Source organism: Magallana gigas, chromosome 2 (assembly GCF_963853765.1).
Source record: "Magallana gigas chromosome 2, xbMagGiga1.1, whole genome shotgun sequence".
Lineage (NCBI taxonomy): Eukaryota > Metazoa > Mollusca > Bivalvia > Ostreida > Ostreidae > Magallana > Magallana gigas.
Genome location: NC_088854.1, coordinates 38,685,655 through 38,709,357, shown reverse-complemented (window position 1 = coordinate 38,709,357; position 23,703 = coordinate 38,685,655). Strand labels below are relative to the sequence as shown.

The 23,703-nt window shown below is 31.2% G+C and overlaps 2 protein-coding genes across 2 annotated transcripts; both read left to right on the top strand.

The window, feature by feature from the left end:
• Nucleotides 1-1,499: 1,499 nt before the first annotated feature.
• LOC105328221 (uncharacterized) lies at nucleotides 1,500-3,457 on the top strand. Its single transcript, XM_020067177.3, has 6 exons — nucleotides 1,500-1,597; nucleotides 1,693-1,747; nucleotides 2,219-2,346; nucleotides 2,511-2,669; nucleotides 2,792-2,838; nucleotides 3,367-3,457. The coding sequence occupies exons 2-6, from the start codon at nucleotides 1,704-1,706 to the stop codon at nucleotides 3,406-3,408; spliced, it is 420 nt and encodes a 139-aa protein (XP_019922736.3). The 5' UTR covers nucleotides 1,500-1,597; nucleotides 1,693-1,703; the 3' UTR covers nucleotides 3,409-3,457.
• Nucleotides 3,458-14,950: 11,493 nt separating this feature from the next.
• On the top strand, nucleotides 14,951-19,170 carry LOC105328203 (uncharacterized). The gene is made up of 6 exons (XM_011428976.4): nucleotides 14,951-15,046; nucleotides 15,142-15,187; nucleotides 15,369-15,493; nucleotides 16,351-16,503; nucleotides 17,182-17,228; nucleotides 18,917-19,170. Exons 2-6 carry the CDS (start codon nucleotides 15,144-15,146, stop codon nucleotides 18,968-18,970), a joined length of 423 nt encoding a protein of 140 aa, XP_011427278.3. The 5' UTR covers nucleotides 14,951-15,046; nucleotides 15,142-15,143; the 3' UTR covers nucleotides 18,971-19,170.
• The last annotated feature ends 4,533 nt before the right edge of the window (nucleotides 19,171-23,703 follow it).

The following is a 23,703-nucleotide window of genomic DNA, read 5'->3' as shown; positions in this document are numbered from 1 at the left end:
TTAATGAAGTCTAGTGTACATCTCAACAAATCGTTGAAAATGTGTGTTATCTATATCAGGTTTTTATAAAAAGGGGGGTTGTCATGGACGCCTAGGTAATACATTCGAGGCGTTTTTCCGAGCCTGCCGGAAAGGCCCGAGAGGTTGCGATTGCTGAAGAGCCTCCCGTGATTTAGCGAGAATGTAATGCGCATGCACAAAATTTTAAAATTAAAAAAAAAAATCAGATGATTTCCGGATTTTTTAAAGGAATTTTCGTTGATAATTAATTAGCGAAGCTTGATTGAGAAAAAATAAAAACAAAATGGTTACCATAGTCTTTACGTATTTATTTAATGATGTTAAAAATATATAAAACAAAAGATTTATCGGTATTAAAGCCCAATAAATCGAGTCTCTTATTTTATATTGTAGTATAAATCATAAAACAAGAGTGAAGTTAATTCTTTATTCAAAAGAATGTCTTTTTTAAATACTGATAAATACATACACGCAAAGGGAAACTGCTAAAATCCGTTATCTTGAAAAAGAACTCAATTACATGTAACATTATTAGAAGTAATGCCTCCGATTTAATATCAATGAAAGCATTTGCTTAAATTGCAAGTTGAAAACTTTTAAAAAGTTATCAGAAGGCATATTAAACATCTATGAATAACATTGCTCGGTCAAACATAAATTAAATATATTTTTTTAAAGAACCGTTTCTGTAAGAACCTTTATATCGATTCAAGAAACTGTAGTTGCTTATTTTCTTAGTTACTGAGTAAACCAACTTTAATTGTGAAAAGATTGTATTTTTTTTCTGGAAAAATCTCGCAAATTATTAGAAAAAATGTTAATTTGAATGCATTAAAATTGACTGGACGACTTGCAAACGATGGACAAGAAAAACGAGAAAGTAATTAGCATGGCCTTCAAAACAAAGCGAATAACAATATCAAAGGAGGGTAAAAAAATAGACAATCAATCCAAGAAATAAAAACACATAAGTCATGTCAAATTTTTTAGGTTTGTTTGTTGAAAGAATGCTCTTTGATATAAGACTATGAAGTTTAGCCATTTACAGTAAAAACACGTGTGAAAAGGGAAGGCAAGAAACATTCATCAATTTCTTACGAAGCATAACATGTATAAACCTCCTTTTTTATTTGAAATTGTCGCCATCATTTATTTTCGTTGAAAATAAAATGTCAATATTGGTCTATTACTAACTTCTTCATATTAATGCATTCTCAAGTCAAATATTGTTTATTTGTGACGCTGGGCCGAATCTTATCTTTACAATTATACGTTTTTAATAATAGCAACTCTATATTCTTTATTTATCAGAGTCTTCTTAATGAAAGGGGATTGTGCCCATTATTAAGCAACTAAGATAACTTCACTGTATTAGTTGCGAAATAAAACGAATCGGAAATTTCAGTTATCAGAAAGATACCAAAGTTCATACATCTTTTTATAACAGAATCAATGATATTATATATTGACCCCATCTACCTTGTATCTTATCTATTAAGACATTTACCAACTTATAAAGGCAATCACGTCTCCCCATTACAATACTAACTGGAACCGTGTCCCACGTGAACTAAAGGTAAAGTTAAAAAAGCTCTCATCTTTCATTTCACATTTCTATTTTCGCCCTCATTCATCGATTCTTTGAAAAAGTATTCTGTACAATATTTTTAGAAAACAACAACATGAAGTGCATAATCTTTACCCTCATTGTGGGAACTGTGCTTTCGTAAGTTTATCTTTTCAATGTTGTGGATAAAAATGATATTCTATATCATGTTTTCATCATTTTATGAAAACTTTATGATTTTACTCTAGTACCAGTTTTTTGTGTTGTAAACATATTGCGAATAGAAAACAAATGATTTAATATAATTATAATTTTGTCGGCGAAATTCGGTGATATTTTATGAAATAGACGCGTAGAACATTTGAGAGAAAAGTCTAAACCCTTTTTATTCTAAGTTTGATAGGAAATGTATAAGCTATGACATACACACAGTTAAGTTTGTGGGTAACAATATGGCCACTGATATAATAATAGAAACAGAAAGTTTCACTGAAAACACCAGACACTTCAAATTTGTGTTTGAAATTGCATTGGAAATGATATTGTTTTAAAAAGTAACGGCATGTGGATAGAAAAAAGAAAATACAAAGAAAAGCAAAGCTAAGAAGTCAATTCATTTTCCTTTTGTAGACAGACGTACCATCACCATGACATAGAAATGTTTATAGACAGATCATTTAAATACGTTGATACCGACCACAACGGTGTAATGGTTATGGCGGAACTCGCTGGAGCATTTGACGTCTTAGATGTTGATCGTAAGAATTTTAAAATCATTAGTTAATAACGGAGAGTGTTTATCAGGAGTCCTTTAACGAACAGTATTGTATGATGCTTGTGAAATTTGTGAGTAAGAACAATAAAAACATTCGTAAATAAGTAACAATGAATAACATTTGTATGTGGACGGATTTATTTGAAGATGACGACAAACTTTCCTATGCTGAATATACAAAATATTCACAAGCTGCTGAAAGCCAACTTTCTCACGATATTTACAACCACTTTGACACCAACAAGGACGGTTTTCTGCAAAGAACAGAATATGTTGACTCGGTGTTCAGCCAAATGGACCACAATGGTACATGCCAATTATTTACATCTTAAAATAATTTACATATTAAATAATAAAAAAAATAATAAATAAATAATATCTGATATCTTATTGGAAGAAAGCTCAATTTGATTCTAATCATATTACAGGTGATGGTCAGGTGACTAGACATGATTATGATCATTTCTTTACAAATGTAAGTGTCTTTTTTTGTATAAAGATGAATTGATGGTCGTGGATATCTTTAGATTATAACTAAAAGTTTTGTGTAAAGATATAAGAAAATATACAAATTTTAAAGCTGATATATTAATAAATAAAGGTTTATGACCAAAAACAGTCAATTCAAAACTTTAAGATGGATCGTTGGGATAATTTGTCGACAATCCAGCCTCTTTAAATCATTGTTATTGTAATACTCTTTAATTTATAAAAGCTGTCTTTTTAAAAATATAATAATGAAAAATTGATAAGAGGATAAATGTTATTAATTAATCACTTCTAAACACAGAGGTAACTACAATATACATTTACTAGGTATATATACGGCGTGAAGGCATTTTTTCACACTATAATTGATTTTTAAAAATTCTTTTTATGGAGTTAAAATTACTCTTTTCTTTACCAAAAGAATAAATAGGGATTTCTATCACAAATACATAAAAATTAACATTGTTTTGTACTTGTTAAATAATTTGAAATATTTTTTTTCTATTCTTTTTAGGTGGTTCAGCATGAGATGCACCATGGACACAACGGTCGATAAATTTGTTCTTGCCACAGGTTCCTAATAAAAGAAAAATTCCTTAAAAATATTTATGATTAAGAACTCAGAAAATGGGCCAGTGAAATAAGTACATGTTAATGAGTCAGATATAAAAGCGTTTTACTAAAATTAGAAATTAAAAAAAAAACAACATAAACTTTCCATAAATACATGTATTTTTACGTTCTGCTTTTAAGCTCTCTTAAAATACTTTACCCGTTAAAAACCCTTGAAAGCTAAATTTCATTTGATTAAAACCTCTGAAAACAATTCTGAGAAACATTTCTTTTTAGAAAATACCTTTGATTTTTTGTTTCAAAGTTCCAATTTCGTGGTGTCTGAATGCTTTCAGGACAGATCATTAATCGAAGAGATCCTTAACTAATAATAAGATGAATATATGATACTCCAGGCCTACCAAGATCTCTTCAATGTACACTTAATATGACCAAAATATGTTTGAGAAGAATATTGAACGTCTTCCAATTCATTTGTGAAATTACTGCAGTCTACACCCATTTTATAATGTAATTGTCCTTTACGTGTCCATGTAACGAACTAATACTGCTGATTTGTTTGCATTGAGGGTCACCTTTAGATATTTATTTTAGATGTATTTAATTGCAGAAATTTTTTTTTCATTTTTTACACAGAACAAACTACGGAAACGTTTTTAAACCAGTACAAAGTCAGTTATGGGAATTAGGAGTCACGTGAACAACCTCATGTGCCATACGTCTTATGCACAACAAGAGATGACGTATCGCTAATGACGTTTTCTGCTTGTGTATTTCACAAATAGGGAGGCCTTTTTGAATGGGAGAGAAAAATAGCACGTATGTTTAAACCTTTCTGGCGTTATTTCGAAAGAATTTAAGGTGTTAGAAGAAAAAGTTAGAAAGTTATCGCAAAGAATTACACTAGCTCACTCGGGGGCCGATTATATGTGATTGTTTGGACAATCGTGATCTGCTATTTGGTAGTACCCCAATCAATAGCTGCACTGAACAACACAGTCCGATCCCATTTCTGCATGTGCCGCTGGGGTAGACCCTTAAAAGATACTTTGAATATAATAAAACTCAAGGTAGACAAATTGCGCCAAGAGATCAAGCAGTGCACAACGTTTAAACAAAATATGCTAGCTCTGCAGAAACTTTTTTACAACTTTTTTCTACAATGGAGCCAAGAGCGAAAATTTCCTCGGAAACATTCGAACAATTTTTTTGATCAACCAAGCTCAGATTCAGTATCTACAGGATGAATACTCATCCATTTTAGTCAATAGCTAGTTCAACTCAATGACATAAAAAATCGTTCAAGCACTACAAAAGTTATCGCCAGCTCTCTGGAGACGTTTTGGTCAGTGGCTTCCTTATCAGCGGTGGCCAAATCCACTATCAACCAGACAGTATACTGGATTTAGCAATCGGGGATATTATAGGGGCGGATCCCGCGAAGGTTATAAAAGTGTAGGATCGGACTAGACACGTTAGATCATTTCTCGTGCTCTACCAAAAGAGGACCTGACGACGGTTCGTCGGACAAGGCCATATTTTCCATCCATTTAAATTCTTATTATGTAAGGTGATTCAATTAAAGAAAACATATCTCACACTGAAAAAGGATTAGTACATCGGATGTTGTAAAACAATTGATATTGGAGGGTGTAAGATTGCCTTTCCACGAAGTTCCTGATAACTTTGATCTACAAAATCATACATTTTCCATTGCACAACAATTGTTTATAATAACTGAAACTCAAAGACTCATTAAGTGTGAGTTGTGTGCCAGAACGAAATGGTAAATTTATGTTAACTAATGACTTGACAATATTTTGGCTCACCTCTTATTTATAAGAATAGGAATGTGAGAGATCTTGCATCAATTTTAAAACCTGAAGACAATTCACTTTATTAGATGTAAAAGGAGAGTTTTACCATATTCATGTCCTTCCATTAGATAAAGAGTATAAAGAATCCTATTTGTCAGGTGTTTACTTGTATTTTTGTTCAATTTTGTTGTCCTAGACCTATAACAATTATTTTACCCTTCATTAATCTAATGGCATCTGCCAGGGATGGGGCCTTGACTAAGCTTCAACCTTATACAAAAAGTAATACTTTTTTTATCATCTCCCAGAATAATGCATTCAATGTATTCATAATGATAACAATAGTACAAAAAAGATATATAATGAATGTATGACATTCTAAGTACATTTGAAATATATATTATAGAAAATATTTAAGTACACGTATGTAACCGCCGAGACTATCTTGTTTAAACAAATATGATATGGTGGATGTTTTCGTCCTTGAATATTTGTGTACACATTATCTAATATATATCTCATTAGATGGGGAAAATGATTCTAGTACATTATTGTATTGTAAGCACCCTCATGAAACATTTACTATATGATTGTTGTGACAGAAAGGAGGTTTCCTACCTCTAATCTTTCCTTCCAAAACATGATATTAAGTAACTTAAAGTAAAAGAAATGATATAGGCTTTTTAGCTCACCTGAGCTGAAAGCTGAAGTGAGCTATTCTGATCACATTTTGTCCGTCGTCACTCTGTCCGTCTGTCTGTTCGTCTGTAAACTTTTCACATTTTGAACTTCATCTCTAAAACCACTGGGCCAATTTCAACCAAATTTGGCACATTGCATCCCTATAGAAAGGCGATTATAAATTGCAGAAATGAAAGACCGATCTTTATTTAAAACGGAGAAAACCCCTCGAAACGGTAGAAAAAGGGGGTGCATTTTAAAAAATCTTCTTCTCAAGAACTACTGAGTCAAATTCAACGTAATTGTGCATAAATAATCCTTATGGAAAGGAAAATATAATTTGCAAAAATCATCGGCGAATTCTGTTTCAAATTTGAGTAATTTACGAAAATAAAAATAGAGATAATCGCGGTCAATCAGTTTATAACTTTAAGGTCGGTATTCCATATCGAAAACGAAAGTTCTTTGTTTGAAGCAGCCATGTTTGAATGTTGACGTTGACGCATGACAAACGGGTCAAACTGACAAAAATGTATTTGCTTGTTGTGCAACAGTTTACGTGCGAAGGGATACTTGAAACATGCTAAACATATTTGTGCCAATTTCGTGAAGTGAATTGAGGTTAAATCTTTCAATGCGTTGACATTTTCACTCGTGACCGTGTTTTACGTTGTTTTGAATTTCGTTAATGCTTTTTAACTTGAGGGGAAATATCGCCTGTATTTTGGAATTTTTACGTATCGAATCAAATATAGACTTCGGTAAATCAGATAGTTAATTGTTTACCTGCGCAAAATTAGCAAAATCTGATGCACTAACAACATATTATATTATGAATACTATACGTACATTCTATTGGTAATTCGGTATGATCTCTATGTAATGGTTGATTATAATGCAACGTGCTTTGTTAAGATGCTGTGCATTTTCAGTCTAAACGGAGATCGTTTTTGCTGCTAGAAATATATAGGTATGTATTTATATATATATATATATATATATATATATATATATATATATATATATATATATATATATATATATATATATATATATTATATATTATGAAAAATAAATTGTGCTCTTTGTTTTAGTGCATGTTTCTTCTGTTTTAATTGTTTACAATTTTCTCTTTACAAACCATATTCAGCTGTGTCAAGTTTCGAATTTTAAGCAAGATACAGAACTTTGCTCACAAAACTGAAGCCATGCTTTTGTTCATTCTGAAGAGGAAATACCAAGTTTAAAAATTTTTAGTTGAATTTAATTAACTCCTCTGAACAAAAAACTGACTCAAACCAAGCAGAATCTTGCTTATAATTCTGCGATTGACGCTGAAATTTCGATCTATCACTAGAAATGTCTCACTTGACGTTAAATACTTGTACAGAAAAATTAAGGTGGTTGGGGGGTCAAAATATAATATAATATAAAACCATCAGATTTATTTGAAAATTTTATATGCGATTTCTGAAGCTATCAATTACTATTTGATAAAGAAAAATTTCATATATTTTATTATAAAATTTTATCATTTTCCATTATCTTTATATGGTGCTCTTCTTTTTAAAGGAGATCAATATTGTCTAAAATGGCAGCCACCCCCCCCCCCCCCAGCCCCCTTAAAAGGATGATATGCTGTAATAACTTTTTTGGGCCCCCTCCTTTTACGATGAATCTACACCAACTTTGTTTAAAAAACATATATATAAATAAAGGTTGGGCCTTAGTAAAATAGAGCGATATGCCTGCCAATACATTGCAGTCTGAGGCTCATTGAGGGGGTTGGGGGTGGCTAGACCTTATCAGAAATCTAAACAAGCAAAAAAGATTTTTTTTTGAATACTGCTATGTCTGACTTTGCCAAGAAAAAGTATATCACATGATAACATATTCATCGATCAATTGAGTAAGGTTATAAAACGTCGCACGAGTTCATGCCTGGTAAACAACAATCATTCATGATATGGAAGACCAATCAAATTTTTGAATGTTCTTAATTTGAGCGCCTTGAGGTACAATTTTCTTCTCATACGTGTAGAATTTTTTTAAAATAAAATACAATAACTAGCTAGTACAATGTAGCTGAAGATGAATATGTACCTCTAGATATGCATATTCTCAAATATAATTTGATCGTTTTACAAAGTGAGGGGGCAGAACTAAAATAAAGGGAATTTGAGTTAACAGTGTACCCCTACCAAAAATTTAGTTTTATATCTTGCATAGGATCTCATTTTGGTAAAACTGGTATTTCATAAGGGTTCAATGTCAAAGATTAGGTGTAGGAAAATAAGTGTAAAATTTGGATACAGTTTATTTTATTGTATTCTTTTTTGGTTTTTCTACCGAGGGGCCATATGGCACAATATCCTTTGTACACCCATATAAAGCCATTGTTGCTCAGGTGAGCGATGTGGCGCCATGGGACTCTTGTTTAAATAAATTGAGTACAGTGATATTGAAAAAAACCTAGCTGGCCAAACAGTTTTTCTCCAATGATGTGTTAAAGTATCTGGCAGTGTATCGACTTAAGAGCATGTCTACGAGAAAACCATGCAAAAGGTGGTGGGAGCAAGGTTCTCTGATCAACTTCATATTTTGTGTGTAACAATGTGCATCTATATGAATTAATTTGCCACAAAATTTTTTTTGATGTGGTCAGTCTAAACTTGGTTCTGCAGCACTGTTACTAAAAATAGCATTTTGACCCTTTCAAGAATAAAAGTTTGTATAATTTACCAAATTAATGTTAAGAATTCTGAGTTTAGTTTAAATATGAATTCAAAAAGTCATTTAGAGTTAACACTAACAAGGTACACTTGTGTAATTCATTTTGTGAGAATTCCTATATATTCTTTCTGTTAAGTGCAGATAGGTCACGAATCTGGCATGTTTCCAACTTTTTGTAAAATTGTGAAAATATACATTTTTTAAATGCTTAAAGGTCAGAAAATGGCACTTTAAATTCACTAAATCTGTTTCTAGTTATAAAAGGACATTTATCTTTACATTATATCAAAAATCTGTCTTTGGACTCTCAATAATATTGCAAATATATTGTCTTAAAGTTGGACATTTTTCTATTTTTAAAACTCTCCAGAATCTGTAGTTTGGCATAAGCTTTACATTGTAACATGTATATTATGGGGAAAAAACCAGACATTCGCGAGCCAAACAATATTTTACTGAACTGAAGGATTGCTTCAACACATTTCAGGTTTTTTTTTTTAAATCAATGCCATTAAAACACGAGAAATCATGGGAAAATGGGAATTTGAATATACATGTAAGCTGAATTGGACTTATTTGCCAGTGCTACACATTCACTGGCGTCGGAAGCAAATTGAAAGTGGGGGGGGGGGGGCTTGACTAATTCTTAGAAATATTGGGGAAAAAAATACCTATACAAATCTTACCTACCAAAATGTTTTTCCCCAAATCATGAAATTCCTAATCCGTGGGGGGGAGGGGGAGGGGGGGGGGGACTAGTATGCATGTGACTCCAACTTCTCAATCTTTCAAGGTAAATGTAGGAACAATTATCTTTACTGCTAGAAAAAGTGTGGGGGGGGGGGGCTGAATCCTCTATGATGCTATGTTCATAATGTTTAGGTCTAACTTTGCAGAAAAAGTGGGGGGGGGGGGGGGGTGCAATTCAAAGTACTGAAATACTTAGAGCCGGGCTCTTTTGGTGTGTAATTTTACATATTGTTTACCACAGATTGACAATCTCTCCTCCCTCTCTCTCTCTCTCTTTCTCTCTCTCTGTGCATGTATTATGTATTGATCATTTCATTTTTTATACTTGATCTAGTGATTTTTTAATTCAGGAAGTAGGACCAAATTTCAACCCCCCCCCCCCAAAAAAAAAAAAACAAGCAAGCAAACAAAAACAAAAAACAAAAGGATCACCTCCATGAAAAAATGATTAAACATATCTTTGTTGAATTTAACAGAATGTTTTTAAAAATGTGGAAGTGGTGTGGTATCAATTGCCAATGAATGTCCATCACATTAAATGATCATAGAATAAGGTAAATTTGGTAATTATTTTTGTCCGACAGTATAAAGGATTGAACTTTTATTGTTTGAGGGGTAGAGGGACCCGATATCAAGCCTGAAAAAATGTTAATAAAAAATATGATACATCATAAATTACACTTAAAATTAGTAAATATCAGCAGAATATCAGCGTAATATAATATAGAGACCATTTTATTAGCATTTCATTTTTTCAATTTTTTTTAATCACATGACAATAAGAGAGTGTAAAAATTTTGACTTTTTTATTAGACTGCTTCATAACTCTGGGACCAGGTCTTCTTATGATGGGTTATAATTAAATAACATCCCAAATAACAATCCCACAAAAACAAGCTATGATGTCTATTTTAATATTTGGGATAACTTTTTTATACCGGTAGTTTATGTTTGTATTCATCTGTGGTTTTCGCAGGTTGAGATCCCCGGGGGAAAGTGTAACCTAACACCTCATTTTTCCTTTACACCTATATTTTAATTTTAAGAAAAGATACAAACTTTAGTTTTTTCCAAGAGGAGATCAATTGCTAATAGAGAGGTAGGGAGTAGACCTCTCTATTAATTTCAGATGTACTTACTGTGTTACATTCTCAAGAACTTAAAAAACCCTGGCCCCCTCCCCGTCATTTCAAGATTCCATGAAGTCTAACCTTAACATCTAAAGGGTAATTTTTAGATGGCCAGTGAAATGGACACGAATAGAAATGTGATGTCTATTGCAACAGACTCCGATGATAACCATGAAAAATTGCACGAGGCATTCCTTGTGAAATCCGAATTATTTCAACATAGAAAGAATAATCTTAGCGTGACCAGGCTACGCTCAGGTCATACCCCATTATAAATTAAATCTTTGTAAGAAATCAGTTCTCGTTTTTGTGGATTTTTTCGAGTAAAATATGATAATCTGTGAATGAGATTATCTTGGAAAATTTCCCCTTCATCTATTTTAATTGTACTTCTATCACAAGTTTGTATATTTTGATTAAAATTCGTCCAAATGTGCTGCTTAATTATATTGGGACAGAAAATAGCAGTTTATAGACTAGATACAAGTCTCCATCAAACTTCAATATGTATGTGATATAGTGAATAACACTAACAAGATGGGGCAATTTTTGTGCAATTAAAATCATTCAATATCATAACATATATTAACAACACTCACAGCCTTTCTCAATACTAACACATGTAGCCTGAACTTGAACTTGTATAGCTTTGTCAACATTCTGACTAGTTTACCTTCTCTACAGAAGAGCGCAACAGGGGAGACAATTCTAACAGTAGTAATGAAATGCAAATGTAATGAAAAAGAATTCTATAAGAAACAATGATATCCACTAATTTTTTTTTAATTAAAAGCAAAATAGGGTGTTTTTTTCATGTTTAATTACAAATATTGACTTCAGTGGATTAAAATCACTTGTTAAATAAAATTTCAAAAACCAAAAATTTTTATTTTATTTCAAAATGGGATGTTTTTGTTAATTTATTACTTTTTAGTCCTTGAGAGTCCAAAGATGGATTTTATATATTTGTAACATTACATCAAACAGTTTCTTGTTAACACAAAATTTCAAAAAATAATATGCCATTTTCTGAGAAATTCTTTCTGAAAAATTGACAAAAATGTATAATTATCATTTCTTGGCATCCTGCCAACATTTACACCCTTGGGACTTCATGGTGTAAATAGATATATGAAAAAAAATATGCAACAATTAAAGGTTTGAACTTCCTCTTTAAGAATATAGTCTTATTTTTTTCAAACATTGTTTATACATTTTGTAATTAATTACTGAATTTGACAATTTTTCTCTTAACTTTTTTAGATTTTAGAGGCTAATTAACCAGAATGCAATACTGGCCGTTACTATAAATAGAAACATCCAGTGCAAAAACAAACATCATATATCTGACTCTAGATGGGTATCCTTTAAATCTATGATAAAATTCTGTTCATTCTTGAGACTTGCTGCCGCAGCTTTTTTCCATATTTGCATGGTTTTCTCGTAGACATGCTCTTAAAACCTCTTTTCAAATTCTAATCAAATAAATCACTGCAATAGAGGTTAAAACAATCATTTATTGTATAGAAAAGTATCAAATATTTCAACTAAACCCTAAACAAATTTTTGTTCAAAGTGCATTAATATCAACGATATCAACGCACTTTGAAAAAGATAATTTTTTTCAAAGTGCATAAAACTGGTCCCAAAATTAACGCACTTTGGAAATATTTCTCAAAGTGCGTAATTTTTCAAAAGTGCGCTGTAACAAGCCACAGTTAAAGCCATTAAATTGCAAACCCAACGATAATATAAGAGATAAGTTAAACTGTCGATGCCCAACACCACACACACACACACACACACACACACACACACACACACACACACATATACAGACGTGTGTTAACTTTAAAAAGAATGTTCATTTTGAAATACATGTAATAGCAATATTTCTAAAATATACAGTGATATAGTTTAAGTGTGTAGTTTAAGTGATTATACTTTACAATAATTCTACTTACTTTTTTCCCCAAAAGAATCACATTCAACTAAAATGTATTAAATCAAACGAGGACCCCTATTATTTTTAACTTACGAATATACGATGGGGACTGCTGTGATTATTATTATATATTTCATGGTGTTAACCTTAAATAAGAAATAAATGTCATAAAATAGTAATAAATCATTAAACTCTTGTATATTACTGTTTTAATCTTTAATCAGTGTCTCTTCATTTTTTCTTACCGCAGCACCTCTTGGTTATATGGCTTTTGCGACTTCTTTGGAAGATTGTGTAACGCTAGATAAGAGGCCTGGTAAAAAAATTAGACCTCAATATTGAGAAATCACATAAACGATTTGCTAATCATAGTCAGCCATTTGTCACTGAGACCACACTTAGATAAAAGGTCTAGAACTAGAACATGAACTCATGTTACAACATAATAGACTTTGATGCCGTATATTTATTAAAATAAATATTCCAACCTTAATGGTTAAGAGATTATAATAAAATTCCTTTTAAAAATAAATTAATTGGGATAGTCATAGTAAATCTTATTATTGTTCTGCAGTACTATGTCAAGTTAAACACTTAAATAATACAAATTATAAATAATATCCCTAAAACGATATTCTTTATGTACTGGTAAAATTTTCTAACGCCCTTTTTTGATATTCTATGAAAGACTTTAACATCAGTTTTAAAAGCTGATTTGAATTCAGAAATACGCATTATTTCCCTTTTTTCTCCGACTACCGCCATATTAGTTGTCGATTTCTATTGTTCTTCTTATTGCTTCACATCCCCTATATAAAACCGAGAGCACTATTCATGCTTCATCGCATTCAGGTATTTCATTCACCCGATCACGTTTCACTGGATAAACGCGTCTTGAACAAAAATATTATGACAACCACTGCACTGGTAAGGAATATCCAATGAAAGACGAAACAAAACAGACTGAAATCCAAGGACATATATTTCAAAACTTCACGATCATTGTAGAACGTTCTCCTGTGTCGAACTGTTATAATGTCGCACATGCGGTAAAATGTTATGGTAAAAAGTTGCAGTTATATATCATTTATTTCAACATGTTCAGTGTCTATAAAGCTGAACTAATAAATATTATGGGGTTTTTTTTTCATATAAAACAACGGGTATTTAACATTAAAAAAGCGTTTTTAATACAAATGAAAATGTCTTTACCACATTGAATTTTCCCCAGGATTTAGATATTTTTGTTTTGTTACGCAGTTACATGTATCATAACATTTTAAGGTTTTTATATGAAACTTCTTTTAAATTGGATTATTATTTCTTCATTATGTGTCTGTTGGTGATCTTGAGATGTGACACAATTTTGCTAGGTTCAACTAGATGAATAATAAGAAACATCGTTTAAAATTATTTCCAACAGTTATATAATCATATGCATACAGTATTCCCAAAGCCCTTTAAAAAATGACCTTAGATTGTTAAGTATTTATCAATTAAAAAAGAATTGCAAAATTACTTCGAATCGTTGGTCATCGTTATTTATTTTTTACGGGGGGGGGGGGGATGGAAGTATGATAATAAAAAAAGACAAGTACTTCTTTTCAAAATGGGATACAAATAATGTTTTAAGATAAACTCTTTAATCAAATTGAAGGTGAACAATCTAAATTGCCAAGGTTTTTTCATTATGTAAAAAATGGATTGCTTTATCAAAGTAAATTTGATTTTGTAATGGATCAGACAGCAATAAAATGTTAATCAATTGCATGTTCTACTGTATTCATGCTGTGCTTTTTTTGTTTAATATTTTTTTTTTACTTTTGCTGGTTTAAATTGTGATTTTGTGAAACTTTTTAAATTTAGAATTTTAAAGACTTGAGAAGAAGAGATCCATATAAAGAAATAACAAAATATCAAATTCTAAAGCTAAAAAAGTAATGCAATTTTCTTTAATCAACAGTATTTCATAGTTTTCAATTGATGGTTTATTTGTTTACAATTCGGTTTCAAAGAAAAAGAAAAACACCGCCTCTATGGTACCTCAAGAATTTGATATTGTAGTTATGACTGATAATAAAACTGTTATATATAAGTGAGTATACCTCAATTCATAACCAATAGGTGATTTTTAATTTTTTTTTTGGGGGGGGGGATAATTTTGCTAGCTTTAAAACAAGACTTTAAAATGCAAAGGTAAAAGCAGACTATGCTAAAAGAATAGTGTCACAAGATACATGTTTTCGAGATCTCTGTACAACACACAATTTACTTGAATGGGTTTAAATGGGGAAAATAACGTAATAAACAACTCTTTAACACCAAATGGTTTTACAATCACCAACAGATTACTAAGTTACATATGTCGGTTTTAGTCGTTTTAAGTAAAATAGGTTAAGGTTAAACAAGAACAAGTGTACTTAAATTCTGCGTAAAGACGCTTTATCATTTTGAAATCAAAAGCGTTCCCCCTTGTGACTTTTGCCTTATCTTTACTCGTATATAAAAGTGTATAAAATCTCACCTTAAGCCAATCTATAGTCACATTAACGAAAACAACAGTAGGTAAGCGTGCCTTCTTCGAAATATTTGAGCTTTATGAAACTATTTGTATGAAGAATTAAATGGGACAGAGTCATTTCTTTTAAAATATGTTTCAGCAATGAAGCACTTAATCTTCGCCATAGCCATCTCTTTCGTGTTTGCGTAAGTGACATAATGGATTTAGAATTTTACATCATTCATTACGTCTAAACACACAATATATTTTGCTTCATTTTAGTAAAAGATTAATATATTTAAGAGGTTCGAGCCTTTTTCAATGGATGAACCTTTCTTAAGAAAGGGTTACTAGATGACATTACGTCACGTCATTTCGTGATTTCAGGCAACACCATCATGACATTGCGCAGATAGTCGACACAGCGTTTCTCCGGCTAGATCTTCACCCTAAAGATGGCCTTCTGGAAATGAACGAATTAACAACTATTTTTACACAACGGGATACAGACGGTAGTTGGTTTGACATTAATTCTACCATTCAGTTTACTATAGATGATCATTTTATAAACCCTGTTTAGTAATATTGTAATACCGGTATTTCAGAACAACGTTATATGTATATTCAAATGCATCAAATACTAGTAGTTCTGACTGAGCATTCAAAGACTACACCTTAGTGGATCTGTTTTATATTTACATTGAATGTATATTTTTCATAATTTTTGTACTGGAAATCAGTGACATCCAATGTTCAATAACAAACGACAAAGCCTAATCAGTAATCACTGCGCATAGGCACACGTTTTGAATAAAGAATACTTTGTATTATTGTCACTTTTAATAATGCGTTCAAACCTATATGTACACAGCAAATTTAATAAGTAGTTTGATAAAAAAAAAATATCGTTAAATCTTCTATTTTTCTATTCTGGGTGTTCCATATTCTGTACTTACATGTATCCCTTACAGAGAGCGTATATGATGGTTAAAAATCTTTAGAGCGACGATGCAAAACTACTTTATAAAAATCAACATAAAAACAATTTTAAGCATCAAATGCACGTGTTCGGATATTGTCGGTCCTATAAAACGCGGTAATCAATTTGTCTAAACAGTTTTGTGTGTTATAGGACCGACTATATCCAAACAATTAAGCATTTAATGATTGAATGATGCTCTCAACGATAAACTTAGTCCTTGTTTCAGTTCCCGCCAATAATCAGTCTTTACCGTGTAAGCCACTCGTAATATATTTTTTACCACCAATGATCAACACTATTTGAATTCTAAAACAATTTATATATTAAACTAAATCAACTGTAACACACGTAATTAAAGATATATTTTCAAGTTATATCTTTTTATAGGAAATGGAAAACTGTCATACGTCGAATTTACAGCCCATGCTCACGATAACCCTATGCGACACGATTTATTCAACTACTTTGACACCAACAACGATGGATTTCTAACAAAGGAAGAAATGGTAGATAACAATTACCATGCAATGGATCATAACGGTAGGTTAAATAATGATCAATACTATACTCTGACCCAGGAATTGTATGCGGTACATTTCGTTAATTATTTAATATTCCTAACCCCCACCCCCCCCCCCGAATAATGTTTAATAAATATTAATATATAATTCCTTAGATTTCTCCTTTGTAAAGTCACCCCTCTACCTCCATTTAAGTTTCGATCGCTTCTCAATTGCCATTGGGGTATGCATAACAGTCAAGAAATATCAATTTGTCTGCTCACCTGACGGCAGTTATTGACACGACGACGTCAAAAATAAATCATTCAATGCTATAGTAGATGCCAGTCCCATTACATGTAAATACAGGGAAAAAATGCATACATATAAAATCAAGCTAGCTTGAAAGTATACAGGATTTTGCATTGCAAGCGAGATGAAGTACCCGGATAATAACGTTGAAAAGTGTGCTAGGTGTTCATAGTGACTTCTGAATGAAGAAAAGATGTCAACATTTCCAATTATAAGTTTCCGTAGGAAATTTGTTTTTGATTTTTTGATTATTTCCGAGTAAAAAATGATCTTTGTCATCAAAGATATTTTCCCTTCATTAAAAAATCGTCCTAATGTGTTGCATAAGTTTAGCCTCAATTATCTTCATGTGAATTATATAAAATCATTTATGTGAAGAATTTCAACCATAGTCTTTTTCTAATAGGTGACAATCAAGTCTCGAGAACTGACTTTGACCATTACTACACAAATGTAAGTTAATTTCATGTTATTTATTAAATAGTTGTAAAAATAAGGAACTTGTTTTTCATAAAAGCTGTTGTCAGTCTACCTTCCTTGATTATTGAACTACATTTAGATTAAAGATGCAAAAGCATTTCCAATTGTGGGTAAAGATAACTTCAAGCTATTTTTTTATTTATTATTTTAGACAGGATAGTAGCACAGTGCATCAACATTAAAAAATGATAAAATGTGTAGACGTTTCAGCATTTAAAAATAAGATTAGTCATCGAAAGACATCCGCATAAAAAACATAATTGATGAATTATTATAACGATCAATTTGAGGGTTTTATATATTGAATTTGTTTATACCTCCCAAAATTGTCTGAACGTAATGTTAGAAATAGTATTATATTGGTTGATTTGATTGTATTTATATGTGATGTTAAAAGCGCATAAAACTAAACAACAATGTTTCACTGTTAATCATTAATGCTGTTCTTTAATATCAATTTAATAATGTATCAACTACAGTGCTGCTATCCTGAAAGTTGACAAGGATAGGATAGGATAGGATGCAGGATGCACGATATAGGATAGAAATATAAAAGTTAAGTTCTATCCTATCCTATCCTATCCTATCCTATCCTGCATCCTGTAGCCAATCAGATTCGAGTATAAATTTCAGAGTTATTTTGCGAAACGAAAATTTGCTAAACAATGTATTTTCAATGTCAATTTAATACATTTTACAAGTTAAACCATTTAAGAATAATTATTATATCAAGAACGCGGTGCATAACATTGATGCGCGCTAAAATGTCGGCGCTACATCTTTGTCAATTCGTACGCAAGTACGGAGTTACTGCGAGAATTCGATGCAACATTTGACAACGTCAGAAATAGATTTCTGTATTTACTTCATTTAAAGTCTGCAAAGTAATAAAAGCTTGAATTTATAAACGAACAATTCGGCATTTTAAAAGGTAAACATGTATACAAGACACATACATTGTTTCACGTTTCATGTAATTTCTTCGATGCCCAATAACAGCTAGGGACGCATATTTCTGTCCGATATTACCCTGAACATATCGAATTAATAAATGTTAGCTAGCTATAAATGCTTGAGAATTTATACGTTAAAAATAACTCCGAGTAGTTTAACTATAAACGATATAAACTTCCTAAAGGAATTATTTATTTCCAGATCGTGTTTACATTTATCGCCGAACGAATCGCTCGAATGATGATAATTACGCTCAGTTATATGTGATAAGAAAATGATTTGATAACAATATGTGACTAAACAGTTCCTCAATAAGTGGATAGAAGTTGTTTATCTGTTTTTAATGCATAAATATAATAAAATCAAAAATCGAATCGCTTACCTGTTTGTTTACGTTATTGTGTCCATCCCGCGTACGATTTAATTTTACCGTAGCACAGGTAAGTAAGTTATTCCGCTCGAAGAATATTCGGTTTTAAGATTTAATTATTCTTTTTGAGTACTACATTAATTGATAAAATCATTTAATTCTTAAATTTCGTTTCATTTAACTTGCATTCGTATATTTTGAAGGTATGGGATAGGATAGGATAGGATAGAGCTTATTTGCAGGATAGGATATAGGATACAGGATATAGGATAGGATAGGATAGTTTTGTCAACTTTCACGATAGCAGCACTGTAATAATTATAAATTTCCTTTTTAGATAATACATCACCTTCTTCAACAACAGCAACATGGGCAAATACATTTATCATAAAACAATGAAAGGGATTTGTTGTTTCGATATCATTAAAGAGCGAGAGCAACGACGCATCAACTGCCTTAAATATTTACAATATTCAGGTTTTAAACAACACAGATTGTTTTATCTTATAATGTACGTAGGACATAGTATATTGTGCTGAATGTATTTGATAAAGAGAATTACTGAATTGTAAGAAAAAACGTGTGTAAGACTTTCGTTTGTCCTTTTACATATACCATCCTGTCATTTGTATAACTAGTTAAATTCAAAACGTATCGTCAAATTTCATGTCAAATCTTGACAAGACCTTCAAATTTTAATACGTATTCGTTGTTGTTGTTTGTAGAGGTAACTTTAAAAAAAAACCTTTCATAACACATTTAACCAATCAATTGACGAATTCAATAATATTGACATTTAGAAGCTTAATGGGATAATTCTTTCTCTTGAAAAAGGACATAACAGTTAAAAAACAAAAAAATAGATATCCTTGAGAAAAAATATTTCAATTAGTAACAGTATTGCATAATTATTCTGGTCATAAATAAAAGAAATCGTATTTCGTGTTTTTCGTTCAAAACATTTTAGCTGATTTTGGAACTTTTAACCCTCTCTTTTGTGTTTGCGTAAGTGACATCTCGGATTTCAACATTTAAAATGATTTACTGCACATGTAATATCATCTTTATAAGTATTGGAATTGCAAATCTTTTTAGTGGATGAACCTTTCGTTATGTTTCTGGTAAGTTTGATAACATAAGTTGACATCAGGTCACACTATTTCATGATTTTAGACAAAACAATTCTAAACATGCGCAGATGGTCAACCAACAGTTTCTAGATCTTCACCCTGAAGATGGTCTTTTGGAGATTAAAGAATTAACAACTATTTTCACTAATCTGGATACTGATGGTATTTGGCTTATGGCTACTGGCGTGTAACCAGATCTCGCCGTGTACCATTTCCCGCCAGTGCATTGTTAACTTATTGTTTGTACATAAACTTAAACACGAAAAATGACGTTAAAATGCACTGGCGAGAAATGCTACTCAGCGAGAACTGGTCGCAGGCCAGTAGTTGTATCAGATCTTTTTGAAGGTCTATTCTACACATATTGTAAAGTCTATTAATATTCAGAAATCAGTCAAATTGGTCAGTTAAAGGACTATGTTCGGTATTGTGCATTTTCGCCTCCAAAATTCAAGTTTTTTTTTTTGAAATAAAATTCAAAATAAGGTGGAAGATAGTAAAAATCACATTAAATATAAATGTGTAAAAATTTATCACCACAGTGGCGCCATAAAATAGAAATGACGTCATGAAGATTGTCTTAATTTGATGAATAAAACAATTCGTTTGTTTACTTGATCAAAATTGAATAAACAGAGCCGATCAAGATAGGGAATTGCGTTTTCTTTAAAAAATGTACAATTAGAAATGAATTAATACAAAGCAGGAGAAAAAAATTAATTTTATGGAATTCGTTCTTGTTTTTAAACCCAAAAGTACAGAATATAAACTTTAAGAACAAAGTCTCCATCCAAAGTCATAAAAATGTTTACTTTGAAAATAATTTGCTTCCTTCTAAACTATTTTTCATTTTATTTAAATATGATAAATATGATATTGTAAAGTATACATATATGAGTGAAATAGAGAAAATAATGGGATATTGATCGATTTGTATAGCTCTCTCCGAATAATACATTCTTAAATCATAGAAATTGTAAGTCTAACTGTTTGATATATCTGTAAATAAAACGGACCAATCTGTATATCTGTAAATAAAACGTACCAATCAGTTCATATTTACTTGTTAACAAATCATTTCCTTTAATCTCTCATGAAACTAATACTTATGAAAAATAAAACAAAATCGATAAAAAAAACTGTGTGTCCAAAATTTTTTTTCTTGACATAAACCCACTTAGCATAAATGATGTGAATGTTATGTCCGTTTTCATGTTTTATGCACCACATACCAAAATATGAAATAGAATGTTGGATTAGACACTAAATGATGCTATGGTTTAACTTAGAACTACACGTTATTTGCCTTTTTTTGTTTAACCGCGTAAAAATCTTAAACAAAAGCATTCAACAAGTTATTATTTTCTTTTGAATTTAAATCTCTTCGAAATTTTATTTAATCATACTAAAACGTAAATATATTGTTAAAAGTCATTCAACATACCCTTAAAATTCAATTATTTGGCGTTAATATTTCTGTTTTATGTCACACATTTATGTACAGTGGCACCTGTTTTAAGAGGTCACCTGAGGGACAATGACAAACTGGCTGCTTAAGGCAGGTGGCTTTTTATTCCAGGTTTCAGTGAAGGGAAAAAAACGCCGAATATATTCATTTTGGCTCTATTGCACAAATATATTAAAAAGCATCTGTAATGGCGGCGTACACGGAGATGGTGGATGCACAGCTCGGATTGCTGAATAAACAGTTTATATATAAATTTTAGATGGCCGTTTTAATTCAATTTATCTATCAACGAAAGCTAACATTTTCTACTAAATACGTCCAAACAAAAAATTTCAATTGTTGAAATATGTTAAACAAACAACGGTAGCATTTCCGAGTAAAGGCTATATAATAAACTACGATAGCCAATGTATTACCTGTTAAAAAGAGCGTCAAATTAAAATTCCATTTGAATGTATAATACGCATCCTTTTCTGTCGATGAAACTTTATAGCAAAAATGTGCGTATTATATCCGACAAATTGCGGTATATGTTAATCTGTTAAACGCAAAACTGGCCATTTAATAACTTTGTCATGAATTGAGTATATGAATAGATATATAATCAACACAAAACACGTGGTATTATCAATTATCTACGATACTTATTAATTATCTTAACATCTAACATTCAAATATCGGCTAGTCTTTGACTGTACACAGAAGTTTAATTTGTTTATTCGCCTCAACGAACAGTGCTACCCAAAACTGTACACTTCTGATTTTACGCTGCGAAAATATATAGAATAAACTGTCTATATTGTACATTAGTATAGAATATTAGTATAGAGATTTTGAAATACTAATCAATAATAAAAATTGTTATTAAGAAGGCTGGGTGGTAAACAAATTAACCATCAGATATGCCTTAAACATTAGCATATTAAATTTTTGCCCCTGAAATAACATTCACTGTTCGTTATTACCACATGTCATTTACTGGAAAAAATCCAAATAAATAAGCTTTAAAATTTGAGCATTTCACAATGTTTTTGTACAGAGCTCTTCTTGACTTGCAGGTACATTATGTAAATATTTCCTAAAGATGATCATGGGCATTTTGCCCTCAGCACACCAGGGATAAAGTCTTTTACAGAATTTCAACGTCACTAGTTTTTGCAATTTAACATAAAATGTAAAAAAAGGATACGTTATTTAGATGTGAGAATAGAACACAATTACTGCGGTCGATTGGTTGAAACGTTTGTAGTTTGTGGAGAGTAGTGAAGGTCTATTAATATATGATATTAGAAATCAAGAAATAATAATGGTATCGTATTTGCACGTAGAATGTTTTTCCAGTCAAATGTGTAGATAAATCAACATTGTTGGATTAATCACAAAGCAATGACAAACAACATGTGTAATTTATACATATCTTTAAAACGCTTTCAGCAACATATTAAAAACGTTACTAGGCTTAAATGAAAAATGAAAAGTTTTTTTTTAAACAATAAAAGATTTTAGAATCATCAGCAGATTAGTAAGAAACGCATGTTGGTTTTGGCAGTACAACGCTAAATAGATCAAAGTTTATCTTAAAACTGTGGTAGAAAATTCTGTCTAGACACGTTTAAATACAATGTTGAAATCAAAATCGTTCTATCTTGTGACTATCTCTTATCATTACCCATATACGACAGTATGTATATACATGTAACCTGACCTGAACCCCACAGAAAAGTTACAGAAAATAGAACATCGGTAGGTTAGTGCACTTTTTTGAAATAGTTTTAATAGTCATTTATAGAACTTTTCAACAAAAGAAAATATTATATTTAAAAAAACAATCTTTTGATGCAATGAGGCACTTCATCTTCGTCCAAGCCGTGTCTTCTGTGTTCACGTAGGTGGCATCTTGGATTTTAATATTTAAAATAATTTACTTCATTTCAAATATTGATACATTCATTATTATTGGAATTGCAAACCTTTTTCAGTAGACAAACCTTTACTTAGATAACTGGTAAGATTAATATTTTAAGTTAGCATCACGTTATACTAATTCGGAATTTCAGACAGAACCACCCTGAACATACACAAATGGTCGAACAAGCATTTCTCCGGCTAGATCTTCACCCTAAAGATGGTCTTCTGGAGGAAAACGAATTAACAACTATTTTTACAGACCTGGATACAGATATATAGTATATTTTCAAAACTTCTTGAAATGAATCTTTTTTGACGTCCGTTTCAGATGTTCCTGCAATTTTTTATGCATTTGTACTATGTTCTTGCATCTTCATATTCAGCATTTAGCAAATTCTTGATTAATGTTAAAAACTATCCATCATGTGCGTCTGATTTGCTTTACCTAATGATTTGGGGTTCAATGGCAAAATTTTAACATTGTGTTTGCTAAAATAAGTCCTGACTACAAACGTTTTCTGTACCTGTATAACTTAATATTTTATCCCATGACCTTACTATAGTTTAGTTTGAACGTAATTCATATATGAAGCCGAAATTTATTCATAAAATTGGGAA